Genomic DNA, 20,319 nt, shown 5'->3' on the forward strand with positions numbered 1-20,319 from the left:
GAGGAGTTGGCTCTGTGTCTCTATGACTCACAGGTGCTGCTGCAGCTCCAAAAGCACTGACTTCTCCAGGCTGGTGTCATTCGAGATAATGAAATGGGGAAGATCCACATCCGGCCTGGACTCCAGCCCTGACACCCTGAGCAGGGAGGAACCTCTGTCCCAGCCCCCCAGCTCCCCAGCCGAGCCCGGGCTAGATGGCTCCTCTGGGGGAGAATGTTCCTCGTAGATCAGCAGGTTTCTGGATCTCACTGAGGACAGAGCAGAATAACAAGGTGTTAGCAAAAGACCACAGGGGTCCAACACATCCCCTCACTCCAGGTGCTCAGGGCTGGTGGCAGATGACAATGTGTGTGTTCTCGTTGCCCAGAACCGTGGGTGCCAACAGGATTTGGCTTTCTATAAAGACTTTAGAGCTTCAGAGTTTGTGCATTGAAAAATTATACCAATTATACAGTGCTGGAAGAACAATAGAAAAGCAAATAAACACAAGGCAAACTACCACCCCCACTGCTTTGAAAATATAAAACTGTCCCCCTTACCACCCATAACCATCTAGGGAAAATGATTCATGGAGAATGGGAGTGGAATACCTGGAGATGTCCAGACCCAGCTAAAAGAAGCAGCATTCCCGGTGAGTAGGTCTGGCAGGGGGATGAGGTACAGGGCATTTCATTTAGAAAGTGAAGAGGAGACACAAAGCCAAAGCCATAAATCAAAGGATAGAGACAATCTCCTTTGTTTTGTAGGACAGTCACACAGCTAGATGGCTCTGTAGCAATTTTCCATGACATAGAAACTATGCTTCCAATTAAAATTAGAGAGATAGTTCCTTGGGGGGAAGAATTCTCAACAGGCCACTGAAATTATTTAATTGGAATGCTAGCACTTCTGTCATACCTGGCAGAGACACACCTGCCTGGTGAAGACCACAGACGTTTCAAGATGGCAAAATTTTCCCTATCCCAAATCCAGTACAGTAGTCCTCCCTTATCCATGGGGAATACGTTTCAAGACCCCCAGTGGATGGCTGAAACCGAAGATAGAACTGAACCTTATATATATGGTATAAGGTATATATGTATAGGAAAAACCACACAGGGTTTATATATGGGCATATAGCATGTAGGGTTCATATGCCTTTTCCTATACATATGTACTTATGATAAAGTTTGATTTAGAAATTAGGCCCAGTAACAAATTAACAATAATAATAAAATAGAACAATTCTAACTGTATCTTCTAATAAAAGTTACATGAATGTGGCCTCTCTCTCTCAAAATTTCTTATGGTGGTGTACTCAGCTATTTTCAGATAACTGCAGGTATTTTTATTGGCTGCAGGTAGTGTTTCTTATTATAGTGTATTCAGCTATTTTAAGGTAACTGCAGGTATGTTCATTGGCTACAGGTAACTGAAAGCTTAGAATGCAAAACCTCAGATAAGGGGGGACTACTGTACCGCCTAATCCCATGCTCATTCCTATAGGTGTAGGTGTGAATTTGTGTGTGTATTCCTTACTCACCATCCCTTTATTTCTAGGTGAGAACACCATACGCTTCTTATCTGACACCGGAGTCCCCATATTCTCTAGATCTTGGGCATAAGGTTTTGGAAGGCAGGCTGATTCTTTTTGTTTGTTTGTTTGAGATGGAGTCTTGCTCTGCCGCCCAGGCTGGGGTGCAGTGGCACGATCTCGGCTCACTGCAACCTCCGCCTCCCGGGTTCACGCCACTCTCCTGCCTCAGCCTCCCAAGTAGCTGGGACTATAGGTGCATGCACCACCATGCCCAGCTAATTTTTGTATTTTTAATAGACGGGGTTTCAGCATATTGGCCAGGCTGGTCTTGAACTCCTCACCTTGCTGATTCTTTTTTTTTTTTTTTTTGATGGAGTCTCGCTCTGTCATCTAGGCTGGAGTGCAGTGGTGCGATCTCGGCTCACTGCAAACTCCGCCTCCCAGGTTCACACCATTCTCCTGCCTCAGCCTCCCCAGTAGCTGGGACTACAGGTGCCTGCCACCACGTCCGGCTAATTTTTTTGTATTTTTTAGTAGCGATGGGGTTTCACAGTGTTAGCCAGGATAGTCTCAATCTCCTGACCTCGTGATCTGCCCGCCTCGGCCTCCCAAAGTGCTGGGGTTACAGGCGTGAGCCACCACGCCCGGCCCTGACCTTGCTGTTTATTTAATTTCACTTTACAAGCCCTTACTATATACATTGCATTACATTACTCATACAATTCCACTCAGTGGAGGCAGAAACACAGCAGTTCTCTTAAAACGTCACAGAAAGCGACAGACTCTTTCCCTCATCTGCTTCCCTCTCCCTTATCAGAACTCAAAAATTAGATGTCAGAATGGATCAGGGAACACAGTCTAGAACAGCAGTTTGCAAACTGTGCTCTGTCAAGCTCTGGAGAATTCCCAGTGATGCTGCAGTCCAGTGGATGAGGGGCCCCAGGGGAACCCCCACTTGCCTCTTCAAAGGGAGAAGCTCCACTTTTACCACTTTTTAAACATTGGACTTTCACAGAAGATTCCTTTCGGAAGGCTGAGAAACCCAGCTCTAGGGAAATAAAACAAGACCCTGCCCAACTTGCCACGTGCTGTCTTACCCACGGAGGCTGTGTAGGGCTCCTGCAGGGAATGCTGGCTGGGCAGAGCCATCTTGGTGGCAGAAGGATAGGGCCCGTAGCCTTGAAAGAAGCTGCCGAATGCAACGGCAAAGCACAGCACCACAACCTGTGGGAGAGAAAGAGGGGAGAGAGAACATGAGGGGCTGTGGACTTCAGCCTCTGGAGAGCACAGCTTTATACCCAGGGACACAGACTCTCCTCTTCAGGCCAGTGGACTGCACCCACCAGTCACATCACCAGAGTGCCTCACCGAGGAACAGCCTCAGAGTGGAGTTCCTCCATGTGGTTTCTCCTACAGCACAGCACTTGGCTTTGGTAAGTGGAGAGAGAGGGGAGACAGGGGCCAGGCCAGGCGCGGTCACTGTGCTACCCTGCTGGGAAGCTCACCATGAGGCAGGTGCCAGTCTGCGTGCCAGCTAACTTGCAGGTTCGAGAAACCTTGCCCATCACCAAAGTCTGAAGCTTCTGGAGTTGCTGAAGGAGAGTCCTGCCAATGATAACAACAGCCGTGAGGGGAGTCTGACAGAGAAGAGATGCTTTTTGATCTCTCCATGTGACCCAAGAAGGCCGCCGTGCCTTTGTGCCTGCATTTCAACAGAGCCCCAAGGGACAGTTTCCTCTGGAAGAAGATACGAACACCAGTACCTTCTAGCACCATTGTCACAGAGCTCACTGGGGCTCAGAATCAGCCTTCACACTTGAAAGTCCTGTTCTTGCACTGCCCTGAGTTAGAGGTAACTGCCTCCACATTACCCCTGACAGGCTGTGGCTTGTTTCTCAGCGACTGAGAACAAAGGAAAAGGAACACTCTGATTGGATGGTGGCTAAAGTCAGAATGGTTGTGTCTCTCCTAAATTCCTATGCTAAAACCCAGTCCTCTATGTGACGGTATTAGGATGCAGCACCTTTGGGAGATGATTAAGTCATAAATGGAGCCCTCACTGATGGGATTCGTGCCCTTATAAGGAGCTGAAAAGACTAGAGTGCTTCCCTTCCACTATGAGAGGACACAGCAAGAAGCTGCTTTTTGTGAACCAGAAAGCAGGCCCTCGCCCAACACGGAATCTCCCAACACTTTTATTTTGGACTTCCCAGCCTCCAGAACTGTAAGAGATCAATTTCTGTTGTTTGTAAGTGACCTCGTTTATGACATTTTGTTATAGCAACCTGAACAGACTAAGAAAATGTCGATTAAAAGAAGAACTCATTTAACCAAGAGATGAGAAACATTGACAAAAACATAAAAAAGGGACAAAGGCAAAGAGAAGGAAAAATAAAAAATGACCAGCAGAGAACAACAGAAGGAGTGGCCAGAGGTGGGGGCTGTGACTGGAAATGCCAACACAGAGTAACAGGCATTCACAGGCAGGTTAGAAGAGAGAGAGAAAGGCCAGAGGTGGGGGCTGTGACTGGAAATGCCAACACAGAGTAACAGGCATTCACAGGCAGGTTAGAAGAGAGAGACAGAAAGGAGAGGAAAAACAAGAATGGCTCTGTTTAAGGCAGAGAGGCAAACAGCCACCTGCAGCTCAAGCCTGTGGTTCTTAAACGCTCACAGCACCTCCAGAGTCAGAAACGAAGCCAACATATGAAAGAACAAAGATGCCTGCTCAACTGGACCCTCACGCCCAGAGTCAAGGGTCTTTAAAACCATCCTTTGAAACAGATTCTAGCCTTTCTCCAGGAAAAAGACAAGAGAGCAAGAGCAGAAAAAAAAAAAAAAAAAAGGAGACGTTTTATCCCTAAAATTGGACAACTGTGCCTCTCCTTAAAAGGCAAAGTTTGAGGGATAAGAACAGTCTTATATACTCTGCTCTGTGTGACATCAGCACACAGAGCAGATGGTAAAATTCTTTGCAAATTCTGAACACTGCAAGGCATAGAAAAGGATCTGACAACACACCCTCCTGAGTTAGAGCACCCAGGAAGAGTTCCCTGTGAGTGGTGTAAAGAGTTGAAGCTCCTCCTCATCCTCATCCCCCACCCCTAAACCCAGTGCATATGGCAAAGTGGAAAGATTTTATGAGCAGATGCTTTCTCTTGGGTCTCAAGGATTCTCGGAAAATGTGTGCTGTGATGTAACAATGTTAGACAGCCACATAAGTTCACTGGAAAACATCACCAAATCATTTGTTCACAGAATGCTGTGGGCTTTCGCAGATAACTTGCTTCTCATCACAGTCTACCCCCGAATAGCATTCAGGTGCTAGAAGGACAAGCAGATTTTTCCTGGGCTTACATCTTCACCCCCAGCTAGTACCAATGAAACAAGTTCTCCCAATCTGAGCAAATTAAGGACAGGTTGGCCACAAGAATGGTTTTGCTTTCAGCAGTTTAAATGGATAGGAGTGGTGGGTGAATTGGAGCAGCCCTCAGCACACAGAGTAGATGCTTTCTGGACTCAAAACTCCTTTCCGGGCCAGGCGCGGTGGCTCACGCCTGTAATCCCAACACTTTGGGAGGCTGAGGTGGCCAGATCACGAGGTCAGGAGTTCAAGACCAGCCTGGCCAACATAGTAAAACCCTCATCTCTACTAAAAATACAAAAAATTAGCTGGGCATGGTGGCGGACGTCTGTAATCCCAGTTACTCGGGAGGCTGAGGCAGGAGAATCGCTTGAACCCAGGAGGCAGAGGTTGTAGTAAGCTGGGATTGCACCATTGCACTCCAGCCCAGGCAACAGTGCGAGATTCCGTCTCAAAGAAAAAAAAAAAATTTCTATGCGTTTCTATCTACATGACATTTTCCCCAGGTATAGTGATTTTAATTTAAGCAACACAGAATCATTCATTCTATTAGTTAATATCACTAATTTAAGTTCTATTTAATGTGAAGATCTTTTTTTGTACTTAATCGTACATTTTTGTTTCTGTTTATATAGAAGTATGATTGAATGTAGTTTAGACCTGGTTTATATTTAAATGTATTCAGGTACAATTTTTATTTTTCTTTTTTTTCCTGGAGATAAAGTCTTGCTCTGTCGCACAGGCTGGAGTGCAGTGGTGTGATCACAGCTCACTGCAGCCTCAACCTCCTGAGCTCGAGCAATCCTCCTGCCTCAGCCTCCTGAGTAGCTGGGAGGGAATACAGATGTGAGTCATCATGCCCAGCTAAGTTTTTTTCTTTATTTTTTTGTAGAGACAGCGTCTCTCACTTTGTTGCCCAGCTCGTCTGGAACTTCTGAGCTCAAACGATCCTCTCACCTCTGCCTCCCAAAGTGCTGGAATTACAGGCATGAGCCACTTACACCCAGCACCATTTTCTTTAAAAGCATTTTGTATGTTTACTTAATGCTGAGAAATACTCAACAGCGTAATTACTTAAAATTCTACTTAAAGAAAGTTTGCAACTAAATGGTTCTATGATGCAGCACCTTTCCTTCCTCATGAAACTTTTTCTCTGTTCTCCCAGGACTTCCCCAGAAAATTCCCTTCCTACCCAACAGCACAGCTGCCTTTTCCTTCTGCACTGCCACTTCCTGAGTGTGCATTCATTCTCACAGCGAGATTTCACTGGCCGAAGCATATATTTGACTCTCTACCACCTGTAATGCCAGCCCCAAAGCCCTTGCTGGGTTCTCCCTGCTGATATTTCTTCAAGTCCTTGGGCAAATTTCCAGGTAAGCCCACAGAAAAGACCACATGGCTCAAACCCTTTCCTCTTATTGCCAACCACTCTCTATGGTAGGAATGGGTCTCTCCTTCCTGCTAAGCTATGAAAAGCGGTCTCCTGTTCCCCTGGCCTGCTCAAGAGCTACTTCTGTAAGTGACAGCTGCCACTTTTCCTGGGCACCTCAGTTTTCCACTGGGCGCTCCTGCTGCCTGTAAGCTGGTGGCCGCAAGGTGCTGAAGTTTAGCTATGCTCTGGGCATGAGGGGGTAAGGTTTCTCCATCCAGGCTTCAGTTAGTACCTTTCCAGATGGTACCAAAGCATGTTACTTTTGCTCCAAAGTCTTAAGCTGTTTTGAAAGGGGAATGACCACTTCCATTTTTTACCAACAATCCGTATTGACCAGCAGCCAGCCCGTACTTCCTCCCTGCCCATCCCCTACCCCTTGCCTAGTCCTTAGAGCATGAATAGCTTAAAAAAAAAAATCCACACAAGGAATCAGTCCTCCCTTCCAATTTCTGGTTGATATCTCTGGGCCCTGTACCCCTTCCCCTAGGATGAACAGTCTCCTAGGAGGCTCCCCAGTGCCTCCTGAAAACAGACTTTCAGCAGGCCACATACACCTGAAGCCCACTGAAAGAATATCTTAGGCTCAAATTGGAATCCCCCATTCCCCAGTCACAGGTGTAAAGTGCTACAAGTTGGGAAGAAGGACCCTTCAAGAAGGGCTGCAGAGAGCAGGGAGGGCTGGTGTTTCCTGACTGCATAGCACTTTGCTTGGCATTCACGGACACATCCTTTCCCAACTCAAGATGACTATATTCTGAATCCACTGCAAATGAAAATGGTTGTTTAATAGTCCCTGATTTCTAACAGTTTATAATCTAACTCTTTAAGATGAGCAAACATGTAGTTTAAAATACACATTTTTAGTTTGAAATGTTGGTGGAAAGCGCGACAGTGACTAATAATATGCTGTTTGCCATTGCTTCTCCTACTGGTGCTGGAGAAAGTAAACGGAACTGATGGTGGAAATGACAACATGTGCAAGGCCCCATCAATCAGCAACACTGAGGCATTTCGCTCAGTCATCCCCAGAATCCAAACAGACTTCTATGATCCAATAAAGTTTGGGAAATTCACACACATCCATACAACAGAAACACTCCTTTTCATCATAAAAAGAAAAAATGAACAATGACAGGGTACTGAGTGCCTACTACTTGAGTTCCAAGAACTACATACGCTAAAATACTAAGCAATCATCTCAAAGTCACGTAGCTAATAAGTAGACGACCTAAGATGTAAACCAAAACCTATCTGACCCCATAGCTTGTGTACATTCCAACATGGTATAGCATGGTACCCTAATCAATAACCTACTAAAATTAATAATAAAGCATGTCTTAGTTAAGTAGATTTTTCTTAACTCCAGTAACATTAATATTATGTTGACACCAGCCCAACTATGTCCACCATTAAATATGAAAATATTACTATTAAAAGAGACTAAGCCATAGACGGAAGAGCCACAATAAAACCCATTCTGATGGCTAGGAGATGCATACTAACAAAATTTCAGTAACAATGACACAAAAACCATCAAGGCAAATAAATATTGTGTGGTATTTTCTCTGGATACATCAAAGATAAAATGCAGATAATAGATAAAAGAATCAAGGGTACTTCTTGCCTAGTTAAGGTGTCAGGAAGTCAAGCCTGGGCTTTATTTAGAAAAATGGAAAATATAAAACCTGTCTCTCTGTGAAACACCAAAAAAGCTGATGAGATGGCTTTAGAATTGCTAAGCTGATGCATATATATCAGGAGGATTGGCTCTAAAGGCAAAGACACCTGAGTTTCAATCAGAGGATGACTGCTATGTGCCTTTATTCAAGTTAAGTTCTGAGTTTAGGCAGCTACTCAGATGAATTCCCTTGACCACATCAGCTCATGGAATAATGAGAAAATGCCCCCTCCCAGGGTAACTCTGGGTTTGCTGAAGCAAATACATCTTTGAAGAGTGCTTGCTGTCTCTTTTCACTGATGACAGATGAGGCCAGTCCTTTTTATGGGAAAGCCTGTGACCTCATAACTGATATGTTGGTTTGAGATGATGTGGCACTTTCTCTGATGTCACTGAGACAGATGTCACTGCCTGCAGCAATGGGAGCTTGGATGACAGCCCCCACCCTACTTGCATGAAGGGCTGGGTGGAGAAAAGACAGCCAGCAGATGAAATGGAAAAGTTATTTTTAAACTACAGCTATAAAAAGTCAACCGCAGGACAGATCCAATGGTGCCTATGAAGCTCAGTATACACTTCCTCTTTATTATTGTATTTTAAATCATCAGTGATCATGGCTAATTATGGCCTTAATGAATTCTTGGGCTTCCGGGAACAAAATCTTAATTTAGAGAAAGGAATACTCTTAGCATACGTTTATCTGGGCCAACAGATTTTTCACAATTTGTTAAATTGGAGTGTCCAACACTTGATTGAAAATGTGGATTTTGTCCTGTGGTGAGATGTAAAAATAAACTCAGTGGCTATCCTCATGCAGTTCCTTGCAAAAGAGCAGTGGAAAGCAGCTGCCAGGCTTGCCCAAAATAAACCATCACCCTGTATCTTGGGAGGCATATCAAAGGAAATTGGGCAAAACATTCAAAAGAATCCAAGAGTGGGAGACACAATCTTACAATAACTGGGAAATGCATCAACAGTCTCATGTTTTCTTCGTCTTTGGTTTAATTTTGCTTTTTGTGTGTGTTTCCTTATTTACAAAAGAAAGAATGAGAACAGTCATACAGTTATTGAATGTTGGACTTTGAACATTCAGGAACCCAATTTCCCACTGGAGTCAGAAACCAGGAGCAGGAAAAAAAAAAAGTGGTGGTTCCCAATTATTTGCTGTGTTGGGAGCTTCAACTTAGGCCCTCTCTGTAGACATACTTTCTTTTTTTTTTGAGACGGAGTTTCACTCTTGTTGCCCAGGCTGGAGTGCAGTGGCATGATCCAGGCTCACTGCAACCTCCGCCTCCCAGGTTCAAGCAATTCTCCTGCGTCAGCCTCCCGAGTAGCTGGGATTACAGGCATATGCCACCACGCCCAGCTAATTTTTTTTGTATTTTTAGTAGAGATGGGGTTTCACCATGTTGGTCAGGCTGGTCTTGAACTCCTGACCTCAGGTGATCCGCCCACCTTGGCCTCCCAAAGTGCTGGGATTACAGGTGTGAGCCACCGCACCCAGCCAGACATACTTCCATCAAATCTTACAACACATCTTAGAAATGGAACTCTCTGGGAAGTGGTGTGTGCGGGTGCACATATGTGTGTGCCCATATGTATGCGTGTAAACTATTCCCTGGGTAAATCAGCCTCCTTCAGAGATGAAGGAACTTTTTCACAGCCTTATGGAAGCACCTAGAGCAGTCATTTCCAAATTCCAAATCATGAACCATTTGTGGGTTTGTGAAATCAATTGGGTTGTGACTGGTATATGTTTTTAATGAAATGGAGTCAAATAGAATACACAGTATCAGAGGGCATTGTATGCTGTAAAGAACTATCGATTTGTGAAGCATTCATATTAGTGAGGTGTATGATGTATACGTACATGTTCATGTGGTAGTCTGGTGTGCCATTTACACTGCATAAAATGTAAAATAATTGTACAATCAAAAAAGCCTGAGTGTTACTTATCTAGTGCACACAATTAAAAAAAAAAAAAAAACAACTTGGCCAGGCACGGTAGCTCATGCCTATAATCCCAGTACTTTGGGAGGCTGAGGTGAGCGGATCACTTGAGGTCAGGAGTTCAAGACCAGCCTGGCCAACATGGCAAAACCCTGTCTCTACCAAAATATAAAAATTAGCCAGGGGTGGTGGTGTGTGCCTGTAATCCCAGCTACCTAGGAGTCTGAGGAACAAGAATCGCTTGAACCCAGAAGGCAGAGGTTGCAGTGGGCCGAGATCACGCCACTGCACTCCAGCCTGGGTGACAGAGCAAGACTCCATCTCAAAAAAACAAAACTCAGGTGACGATCAGGTGACCTCATGATGGAAGAGATGAGCATCCATGTCCTTCTGAGGCAAAATCCCCCCTGAATCCCTTCCCACCCCACCCGAGTCACATCTAGAGTTAGTGCCTGGGAGGTTCTGAGGTGAGAAGGGGGTGTCCAACAGCTGAAACCTCTACCTCAAAATCCTGGGATGGAGGGCAGGGAGGTGGCGGGATACAATGTTAATAATTATAAGTTCTACACATTTCATAAGGATATTTAAGGAAAATCATGAACAATCTCAAAGACATTTAAATACTAAAGTGTGTCATACACAAAAGACAACCATATCAGCTCAAACTCCTAAACCTTGAGTAAATACCTATATGTTTATGGCCTTTTACTTAAGTTTTGAAGGTTGTTCATGGGGCTCTGGCCTAAATGAAAAAAAAAAAAAAACCGTATAAATTTTCTCCTTTTTCTTCCTGTGTTAATTGCTACATTACAAGAGGCTTCTTTATTTTGTAGGAACCAGAGGGCATTTCTGAAATGCTATATTACCTACTGGCCCAGGAACAAACACTGGCCAAGGAACAAAAACTGAGGCTGTGGAATTTTGAACTTTACACTAAATTACACTAAAATGCCTTTTAAATCCCTCTGGGGAACTTAGTTTAGTACCCAATAATCCTTTGAAGTTTGAAATATTTCCACGTGGAAAGAAAGTTCACACTCTTCACACAACCAGAAGTTAGAGATAATGCAGAAATGAAAAGTGAATTAAAACCAAGGTAAAAGTGTATAGTAGAGTAACTTGGGTCATTTATCAGTCCTCAAATAGCTTCTTTGTGTGCAGCTGGGGGTGGGTTCAGCCAGTTATTGTCAGTCTAAGAGAGAAGAGATGAACCCACACACAGAAAACCATAATAGTGTGTAGGGAACAAATATACAAAATTAGTGCAAACAGACACAGCTGTGTGGGCTAAACAAACAGACCAGGAGAGCCAGAATCCAGTCAAAACCCAGTAGACTTGGCTGGAAAGACCTTTAATAGGAATCACATAGAGATTGTCAAGAACAAGAAAAGTAGAGTTAGAAAGACTATAGCTAAGAGGAAGATCAAAGAGAAAGATTAAGGAATTCTTATTTCTGATAACAATAGAGATAAATATCAGGCAAGCATGTCCCTTAATTCTGTGAGGTCTGAGGAAAGTGTACAAATGAAGTCCACATGCCACACATCTTAAGGTTTCTCCAAGTCAAGCAGCCCAACACCTGCTCCTTCCGGCTCCCTCTATGGCCAGGTTTGAACAGAATTCTTGGACTTCCCAGGGCTGCTTGCCAAAATGTGGTAGTATAAGCAGAATTACTCCAGGCCTCAGCCTGCTCCACACCGTTGGAGAGAGACAGTCTCTTGGGTCTTCTTGTGTTCCTACACATTCTGCTGTGGATGCCAAGATGGAAAGGCTCTCACTGCTCTTTTATGATGGGCCACCTCTCAAGGTTGTTATGAAGCTGGTAACCTGGACAGATGAGGTAATGTCTCTCCCTGGGCAAGAAGCAGGCTTACTGATTGCTTGCTATAAAAGCAGTGGATTCTCCAAGCTCAGGCTTCCTTAACTGTGACACAATCCCCACTGAGAGCACAGCATCCACCCGGATCTGTCCTGGTACCTGGGGGCAAGGAGAACTGATACATATATGCTGCTGCTCACACTGTCTGCTGAGCAATAGAATCCTTTGTCTTTGACCCAGGAATCTCATATCTTCTATAAATAAGGCTAAATTGAATCCCAGACCTGACATATTGTGAAGGATGTCATGCACACACCAGGCCTGGTTCAAACTCCATATGCAGCCCTCACAAAGAGCAGTCTCTGTCTACCCCATTGGCTTCAGGGGTGCCCACTGGTCACCAGGTTTGCCCTTCGGAGAACAGATTTGGGGTAGAAGTCCACATAGGCCCTGGAAATGAGCTAAGACCTTTGGACAGGGAATTCCAGGATCCTAGGTACCGGAGTAAGCTCTAGAGGGCTAGGGTGAGAGCTCCAGATGGACGCATCCCCTTGGTCCTGCCAACTACACATCCCATGGAGGGGGACATGGCTGAAGGAGAGTCAGCACAGGGCCCTCTAAAACACTGAGTCCAAATCAAGGGCCCTTGTGTCCAGGTCTAAAGTTGGCTCTTGCTGGGGCAAGGTCCTTGAAGGAGCAAGAGGTATAGCAGCAAGAGAAACCAAAGTAAGGACCAGTTCAAAAGTTAAGTGACCAAGTTCTCGTCCCCATTCTACCTCTAAATGTTAAGATGACTTTAACCCCACCAGGCCTCAGTTTCTCCTTCTGTAAAATAAGGTGATGAGCAGTTCAATACAATGATATCTAAGGTGTATCTCAAGTCTAAGCTCCTATGATTCTACAAATCCATGCTCAAGGAGAAAAGCTGTAGCTCACAGCCCTAAAGATGCCTGAGAACAAAATAAGAAATAAATGGAGCAAACTGAGCCACAAACGCCTACAACTAATGGGCCGGGCAGTGTATGTGCATCACTCATGCAGAAGAAAACTATACCAGTGGGAAAAAATGACAAGATTTCTCAGGGATGAGACCAGGATGGGGCCATCCAGAAAGCTTGCAGCTTAGAGAGGTGCATTCACTTAGAAAAGCCAGAAGGATTCTCTAGCAGCCACACAGGCACTGCTCAGACACCAGCAAGTGAAATGTATTTCTTGATGGAGCACAGGAAGAAGGGCCCCCTGGGAAACCATTTCACTCCCATCTTACACATTTCCTGATAGCATGCAATTAGCGGATCACCTCAGCAAAGGAAGTGTGAAGGTGCTTTCACACCACTTCAGCTCTGTTCCCAGAGTCTCCCAGAGAAAAACTGAAGAAAGATGAAAAAGACTTCCTCGTCTACTCTCCCGGCCCTGTCCTCTTCCACTTTCCATAGCTCAGATAAAAGATCTTTTCATCTAGAAATCAATAATAGGCTAGGTGGCTGCTGCTGAGTCCAGTACAAAAAAAAAAAAAAAAAAGAAAGAAAACCACACTCAGGATTGACTCATAATCCGAGCACAAATTTTCATCTGGGTAGATGGGAAAGTCCCCTGTGGGGTATTGTATAGGGGTGGAAAAAAGTAAAGAGGTATCATTTTCTTTCATTTGGTCAATGATGAACAGCCATTCACCTTCCCTGCCACGCCATGCATATGAAACAATGGCCCCCAAGGCCTCTCCATCCCCCATTTCTGGTGACCCAGGATCCTGTTCACTTATCAAAGTTGTTCTACTTCCATCCAGCTGCCTCTGAAGGATGATAATATGAGAAGCATCAACAGGAACACACACACAGGTGTGCATTCCCCAGCCCAGCCCTGCACACTGCTCAAACACTGGTCACCTGCATGGGGTGATGTGAGTAAAGGGTCCCAACGTCTTCCCTTGCCCAGCACCCCAATCACCAGCTCCCCATGGCTGGCTCTCGGGCAGGGAATTGCCAATGCTTACATCAGTCATTTTGGTTACTGTGGTGTTCTCTGAGTGCCACAGATGCCCTCGGCAGAAAACAAAGAGAAAGGGGGAAGAGCAGTTAGAGGAACTCTAGGTCCATTCCCCGTTTGAGCGAAGCAGCCCTGCTTTTATCTATTTCCCTCTCAAGCCAAAATACATTAAAAGCTACTGGTTTTGTTTGTTTGTTTTGAGATGGAGTTTTCCCCTTGTTGCCCAGGTTAGAGTGCAATGGCGTGATCTCGGCTCACCGTAACCTCCGCCTCCCAGGTTCAAGTGATTCTCCCGCCTCAGCCTCCTGAGTAGCTGGGATTACAGGCACACGCCACCACGCCCAGCTAATTTTGTATTTTTAGTAGATACGGGGTTTCTCCATGTTGATCAGGCTGGTCTCGAACTCCCAACCTCAGGTGATTCACCAGCCACGGCCTCCCAAAATACTGGGATTACAGGCGTGAGCCACCGCGCCAGGTCTTAAATATTATGATCTTAGGAGGTCCCCGCTACAATTATCTGTGGGAAGATCACAGATGAATCCATTGCCAGCCATTACTACCATAAAAGCGTTGACCACGAGGAGAGGTGAGTCTTGAAGAGGGAGAAGAAATGGGAGAAGAAGACACACAGAGCCACTGCGCTCCTGAGACTCAAGGGAAGGCACAGAGTATAGGGAAGGAGGCCAAGGGGAAGAGGAACATTGACAAACTTGTTCTGCTTTGTAAGTAAAATAAGCCAGACAAAGACAAATACTGTATGGTATCACTTACATCTAAAGAAAAATTTAAGTCAAACTCACAGAAACAAGAGAATAGAAAGGTGGTCACTGGGCACTGGAAGTGGGAGAACTGGTCAAAGAATGCAAACTTTCAGTTATAAGGTAAATACATTCTGAGGATCTACTGTACAGCATGGTGACTGTAATTAAAAATGCCATATTATACACTAGAAGTGTGCTAAGCATTGGCACCAAAAAGAAAAAGAAAAAAAGGTAATTATGTGGAGTGATGGATGTGTTAATCAGCCTGATTGTGATAATCATTTCATAATATACGCATACATCAAATCGTTACATTGTATACTGTAAAAATATGCAATTTTGTCAATTATGCCTTAATAACGCTGACAACAAAACACATAAACAAAAAACTTTCCCTGCTTTAACAGGTGGCTAAGCTACCCCTGGTCACATTCAGTAACAGCAGACTGTCAGGGAAGGCTCAGATCCCAATAGCATGAAGTAGATGATTATTATTATTATTTGAGACAGAGTCTCGCTCTGTCGCCCAGGCTGGAGTGCAATGGCACAATCTCGGCTCACTGCAGCCTCCGCCTCCTAGGTTCAAGCGATTCTCCTGCCTCAGCCTCTCAAGTAGCTGGGATTACAGGCGTCTGCCACTACCCAGATAATTTGTGTATTTTTAGTAGAGATGGGGTTTCACCATGTTGGTCAGGTGATCTCTGACTAACAGGTGACCCACCCGCCTCGGCCTCCCAAAGTGCTAGGATTATAGTCATGAGCCACTGCGCCTGATCAAGGTAGATTATTTTTAATGGTGAGTCAAAGATCCTGTAGAAATGTATAAGAATATGTCCAGTGTTTTGTTATGTGGAAATAGTTCTTAACAAAGAAGTATGTACAATATAAATACATACACATAAGATATTCCAAAACATAAAGATACCTCTGAGTGAAAGGATTCTTTTTTTTTCCTAAATTATTTTTACAAGGAGCACATATTATGTATGCATCTTCCTTAAGTCGAAACATATGATAAACAAGTAAAACTATATCAAACTAAAAAGCTTCTGCACAACAACAACAAAAATTAACAAAATGAAAAGGCAGCCCACAGATTGGGAGAAAATGTTTGCAAACCATATAAACCATCATGAGGGGTTAATATTAAAAATATATGAGGAACTCATACAACTCAATATCAAAAAAAACCAATTTTAAAAAATGGGCAAAGAATCTGAATAGACATGTCTCTAAAGAAAACATAAAAATGGTCAACTGGTATATGAATAGGTGCTCACTGACACTAGTCATCAGAGAAACGTAAATCAAAACCCTACATGATATCACTTCACATCTGTTAGTACTATCATTATAAAAAAGACAAGGCGTGAAAAGTGTTGGCAAGGGTGTGGAGAAAAGGGAACCCTTCCACACTGTTAATGGGAATGTAAATTAGTAAAACCATTATGAAAAACAGTGTAGAGGTTCCTCAAAATATTAAAAATAGAACTAGCATATAACCCAGCAATCCCTCTGCTGGTATATACCCAAAGACAATGAAATCAGCATCTCATGGTTACTTGTGTACCCATGTTCATTAACAATGAAGAGTCTTGCTTTAGAAAAATATTCTGCTAATAACTGGAGGAGAAATGATAGAATTCTATAAGGCTACTTTCAAACCCCTAATGTATTGATCTCTCTAGCCAATAAGTATACATTGTGGAGAACCAAATAACCAATTTTTATGTTCCTTCTGATGGAGGCATGTAGTGGAACCTATGAAGAATTCTTACCAAAAACCAAAACCAAACAAAGTAGAGTCTGTAGTGGACGAAGGACTGTGCTAACGGACACCACAAGGACATTACAGGTAAACTAAGACCAGGGAAGACTCTACAGGACAACTGACTCGGCCTTTACTAAATAACAGCAAAGACATGCAAGAGAACTTACAGACAAAAAGATATGTAATGGACATATCAAACAGTTTGAACACATGGACCTTATTTGGATATCTGATTCAAACAAGCAAACAAAAATAAAAATGTGGAAGGAGGGAGGGAGGGAGGGAGGGACAAAGGAAAGAAGGAAAGGAAGGAAGGAAGGAAGGAAGGAGGGAAGGAGGGAGGGAGGGAGAAAGGAAGGAGAAGGGGAAAGGAAGGAAGGGAAGGAAGAAAGGAAGAAAAAAGAAAAAAAGAAAGAAAGAGAAAGAGAGAAAGAAAGAAAAGGAAGGAAGAAAAAGGAAAGAGAAGGAAGGAAGGAAGGAAGGAAGGAAGGAAGGAAGGAAGGAAGGAAGGAAGGAAGGAAGGAAGGAAGGAAGGAAGGAACAAGCAGCACAGTCCACCTGCAGAGGAGAGGAGAGACTTCCCAGGCAAGGTAGGGGGTCGGTCCTTCTCCCTCACACACCCGGACATCGCCCCAGCACATCCCTGCTGTGCCTCTGCTGCCCCCATGTGGCCCAGGGAAGGCCTGACACGGAGCCTGTAGAGGACGAAACCTGAACACAAACTCCAAGGAGGTCTTTGCTCTTCCCTTTTTCGCCAATTCTTGGCCAGGATTTGTCCCACCCACCCATGAACATGGGGCTGCTGCGGAAGCAAGTGCCAGGATGGGTGCCGGGAACGCCTATCGGCTGAGGATGCTAAAAACATGCATACATATGCTGGCTCGGGGAGCAGGATCCAGAGAACCAGAGCCGCCTCAGGCAATCCCCCCAGGGGAGAGGAAGTGGAGATAAAAAGAGAGGAAGCCCCAGGAGACTAACGACCAAAGGCAAGCAGTGAAACCAGCTCCCTTGCCTCATGAGATCAAGGTAATGCCACACTAAGTTGGTGGCACTTCCTCCCTTTGGGCAGTCTGTCTTACAGAGCACTTGGGGTGAACTGCCCCTGACTGCTATCTGAGCACACATTCCCAGAAATGCAGAGAAAATTTCAGGGGGATCCCACTGGCGGTAGTTTTAGCTTATGTCTATATTAGCTGGCTTTTTGAGCAACAAACCATGAAGAATCAGGAAACGGGAATTAAATTCATTTGTTATTATCAAATAACATGCAAAGAGATTTAAACTGATCCCTTAATATTTGCACAATTGTTATTGGGCATTAACACTGACCCTTAATCTGATTAAATTTTTGTTTACACAGTAAGTCCATTTTTCTCCGCTTAATTTGTTGGATCTCTAACACTCAGGGTGACAGGAGTCTCTAAGAAATAATTGTCACAGCACAGGTATGTATCATGTGTGCACATGAACACATACATTCTGGATGAAACTCCCCAAAAGCCAGTTTCTTAACCCTGCACTTTCACCCCTTTCTCTTGCATATGAGCCAGCATAAACCTCCATATACTCCTCCCATATCCAGGCTCCAGAGCCAGACTGCCTGGGTTCAAATGCAGCTTTAGCAGTTACTGTGTGACCTTGGACAAATCACCTAAACTTTCCGAGTTTCAGTTACTTCCTCTATATAGTGAGGATGACAATAATGGCACCTCATAGGGCTAAATGAGTTCATAGCTGTAAAGTGCTTAAAATAGCACTTGGCACAGCAAGTGCTAGAGGAATTTATCAACTTGGTACCATTACAATTTTTGTAAAATGGGTTTGAAATGCAATTAATAAACTAGCTAATTTTTAAAAACTAATTTAAAAAACAATGATTTTCAGCCGGGAGCAGTGGCTCAGACCTGTAATTCCAGCATTTTGGGAGGCCAAGGTGGGGGCGGATCATGAGGTCAGGAGATTGAGACCATCCTGGCCAACATGGTGAAACCCCATCTCTACTAAAAAAAAAAAAATACAAAAATTAGCCGGACGTGGTGGCGCGTGCCTGTAGTCCCAGCTGCTCAGGAGGCTGAGGCAGGAGAATCACTTGAACCCGGGAGGCAGAGCTTGCAGTGAGCCGATATCATGCCACTGCATTCCAGCCTGAGCGACAGAGCAAGACTCTGTCTCAAAAAAAAGAAAAAAAAAATACCAATGATTTTCTCTGTTTTTAAACTAATAAGTATCATTTGCTACTAAAATTAGATTATAATGAAGTGGCCAGTGCCTCCTTGTTCACCTCTAAATTTTGATGTCATTTTCAGGAGAATCAGGCTTGTTGATCTTATGCTCCTCCAAGCCTCTTTTTTAACCCCCTAGTCATAGTACTTGTCATGATCAGCTTCTTCTTCAATCCTGTATCATTTAGGAAAAGTAAAGAATATGCATGTATGTGTACATGTATGTGCATATGAGAGTGTGTACATATGTGTATTGTGGATGTGAACATGAGAGCATGTGTGCATATGTGTTTGTATGTGTGCAAGAGTAGCAGGTGTGCATGCGTGTGTGTGTAGCAGGAGCGGGTGGGTGGAGTTTGGCCATGCTGAGCATCTCAGCACAACTGCACTTTCACTGTGACCTCCTCCACTTTTCTGCCATCCCTGGTTCTGGATTCTATCCTCTTCCTTCCCCACCTTCCATTGGTAGCGCAATCAGCTCTCAGTCCACTGACACTTACCTATTAGTGTTTTCTAGAACCTCTACCTTCTTCCGAAGCTCCAAGTTCTCAGTTGAACAAGACTCCACTCTACAAAGGAGGGAGAAAGAAGAAAATTATTATCCATAGAGCAAACACTAAGCTAGGAGCTAGGGTGGAGGTAGGTGGGGATGAGGAAAAGGAGGGTTGGGGGGATCTGCCACCCCATGGAAGTGTGGGAAAGTATTGAAAGAAGGATGAAGAGACTTAAGAAAAAAAAAAAAAAAAAAAAAGGCCGGGCGCGGTGGCTCACGCCTGTAATCCCAGCACTTTGGGAGGCCAAAGCAGGCGGATCACAAGGTCAGGAGATAGAGACCATCCTGGCCGACATGGTGAAACCCTGTCTCTACTAAAAATACAAAAATTAGCTGGGCGTGGTGGCACGTGCCTGTAATCCCAGCTACTCAGGAGGCTGAGGCAGGAGAATCGCTTGAACCCAGGAGTCGGACGTTGCAGTGAGCCAAGATCGCCACTGCACCCCAGCCTGGTGACAGAGCAAGATCTGTCTCAAAAAAAAAAAAAGAAAAATAGAAGGAGCTGGGGCCGGGCATTGTGGCTCATGTCTATAATCCCAGTAATTTGGGAGGCTGAGGCAGGCAGATCACTTGAGGTCAGGAGCTCAAGACTAGCCGGGCCAACATGGTGAAACCCCATCTCTACTAAAAATGCAAAAATTAGCTGAGCATGGTGGTGTGTGCCTGTAATCCGAACTACTTGGGAGGCTGAGACAGAAGAGTCACTTGAACCTGGGAGGCAGAGGTTGCAGTGAGCCAAGATCATGCCACAGCACTCCAGCCTGGGCCACAGAGCGAGACTCTGTCTCCAAAAAAAAAAAAAAAAAAAAAAGAGGGAGCTGAGTGATGAGTGCCTGAATAATGAAAGATGAATAGTGACAGTACAAAATATGACCCTCTTTTAGGGTGTTACAACCCTCTTCCCTCTCACCTCCTCCCCAGTGTTCTCAATGCCCATCATACTTCTCCCTCTATACTACAGTAATCTGGATACTCCCAGCTATACTCTTACCAGGACTGATAAGAAGTGAAGAGACTTAAGCAAAGGGCAGGATGAGAGCCCAGGACTAGGAATCCTGGTGCTGGGGCACGCATGCCCAAAAGAGACAGTAAAGAGATTTTCATAGGAACATCTTGACCCTGGATGCCCATAGAAAATGGTGGGACAGCATGGGACTACAGTCTTCCCACGGTATTCAGGGGGGATTAGTTCCAGAACTCCCCACAGATACCAAAATCTCCAGATGCTCGAGTCCCTGATTAAAAAATGGTGTAGTATTTGTA

General features: G+C 44.5%; 1 protein-coding gene across 3 annotated transcripts in view; it reads right to left on the bottom strand.

Annotated features, from left to right (window-relative positions):
• The window catches only part of CREB3L2 (cAMP responsive element binding protein 3 like 2), a 126,873-nt gene that overhangs the window by 7,406 nt on the left and 99,148 nt on the right, over window positions 1–20,319 (bottom strand). For all 3 annotated transcript variants that reach the window (XM_001148336.7, XM_009454291.5, XM_063815639.1), the window contains exons 8-11: window positions 19,004–19,072; window positions 3,022–3,121; window positions 2,614–2,740; window positions 32–248 (exon numbers count right to left, since the gene is read on the bottom strand). In XM_001148336.7, the coding sequence (XP_001148336.2) occupies window positions 32–248; window positions 2,614–2,740; window positions 3,022–3,121; window positions 19,004–19,072 (513 nt within the window). The remainder of the gene's footprint in view (window positions 1–31; window positions 249–2,613; window positions 2,741–3,021; window positions 3,122–19,003; window positions 19,073–20,319) is intronic.

This window comes from Pan troglodytes, chromosome 6 (genome assembly GCF_028858775.2).
Source record: "Pan troglodytes isolate AG18354 chromosome 6, NHGRI_mPanTro3-v2.0_pri, whole genome shotgun sequence".
Taxonomy (NCBI): Eukaryota; Metazoa; Chordata; class Mammalia; order Primates; family Hominidae; genus Pan; species Pan troglodytes.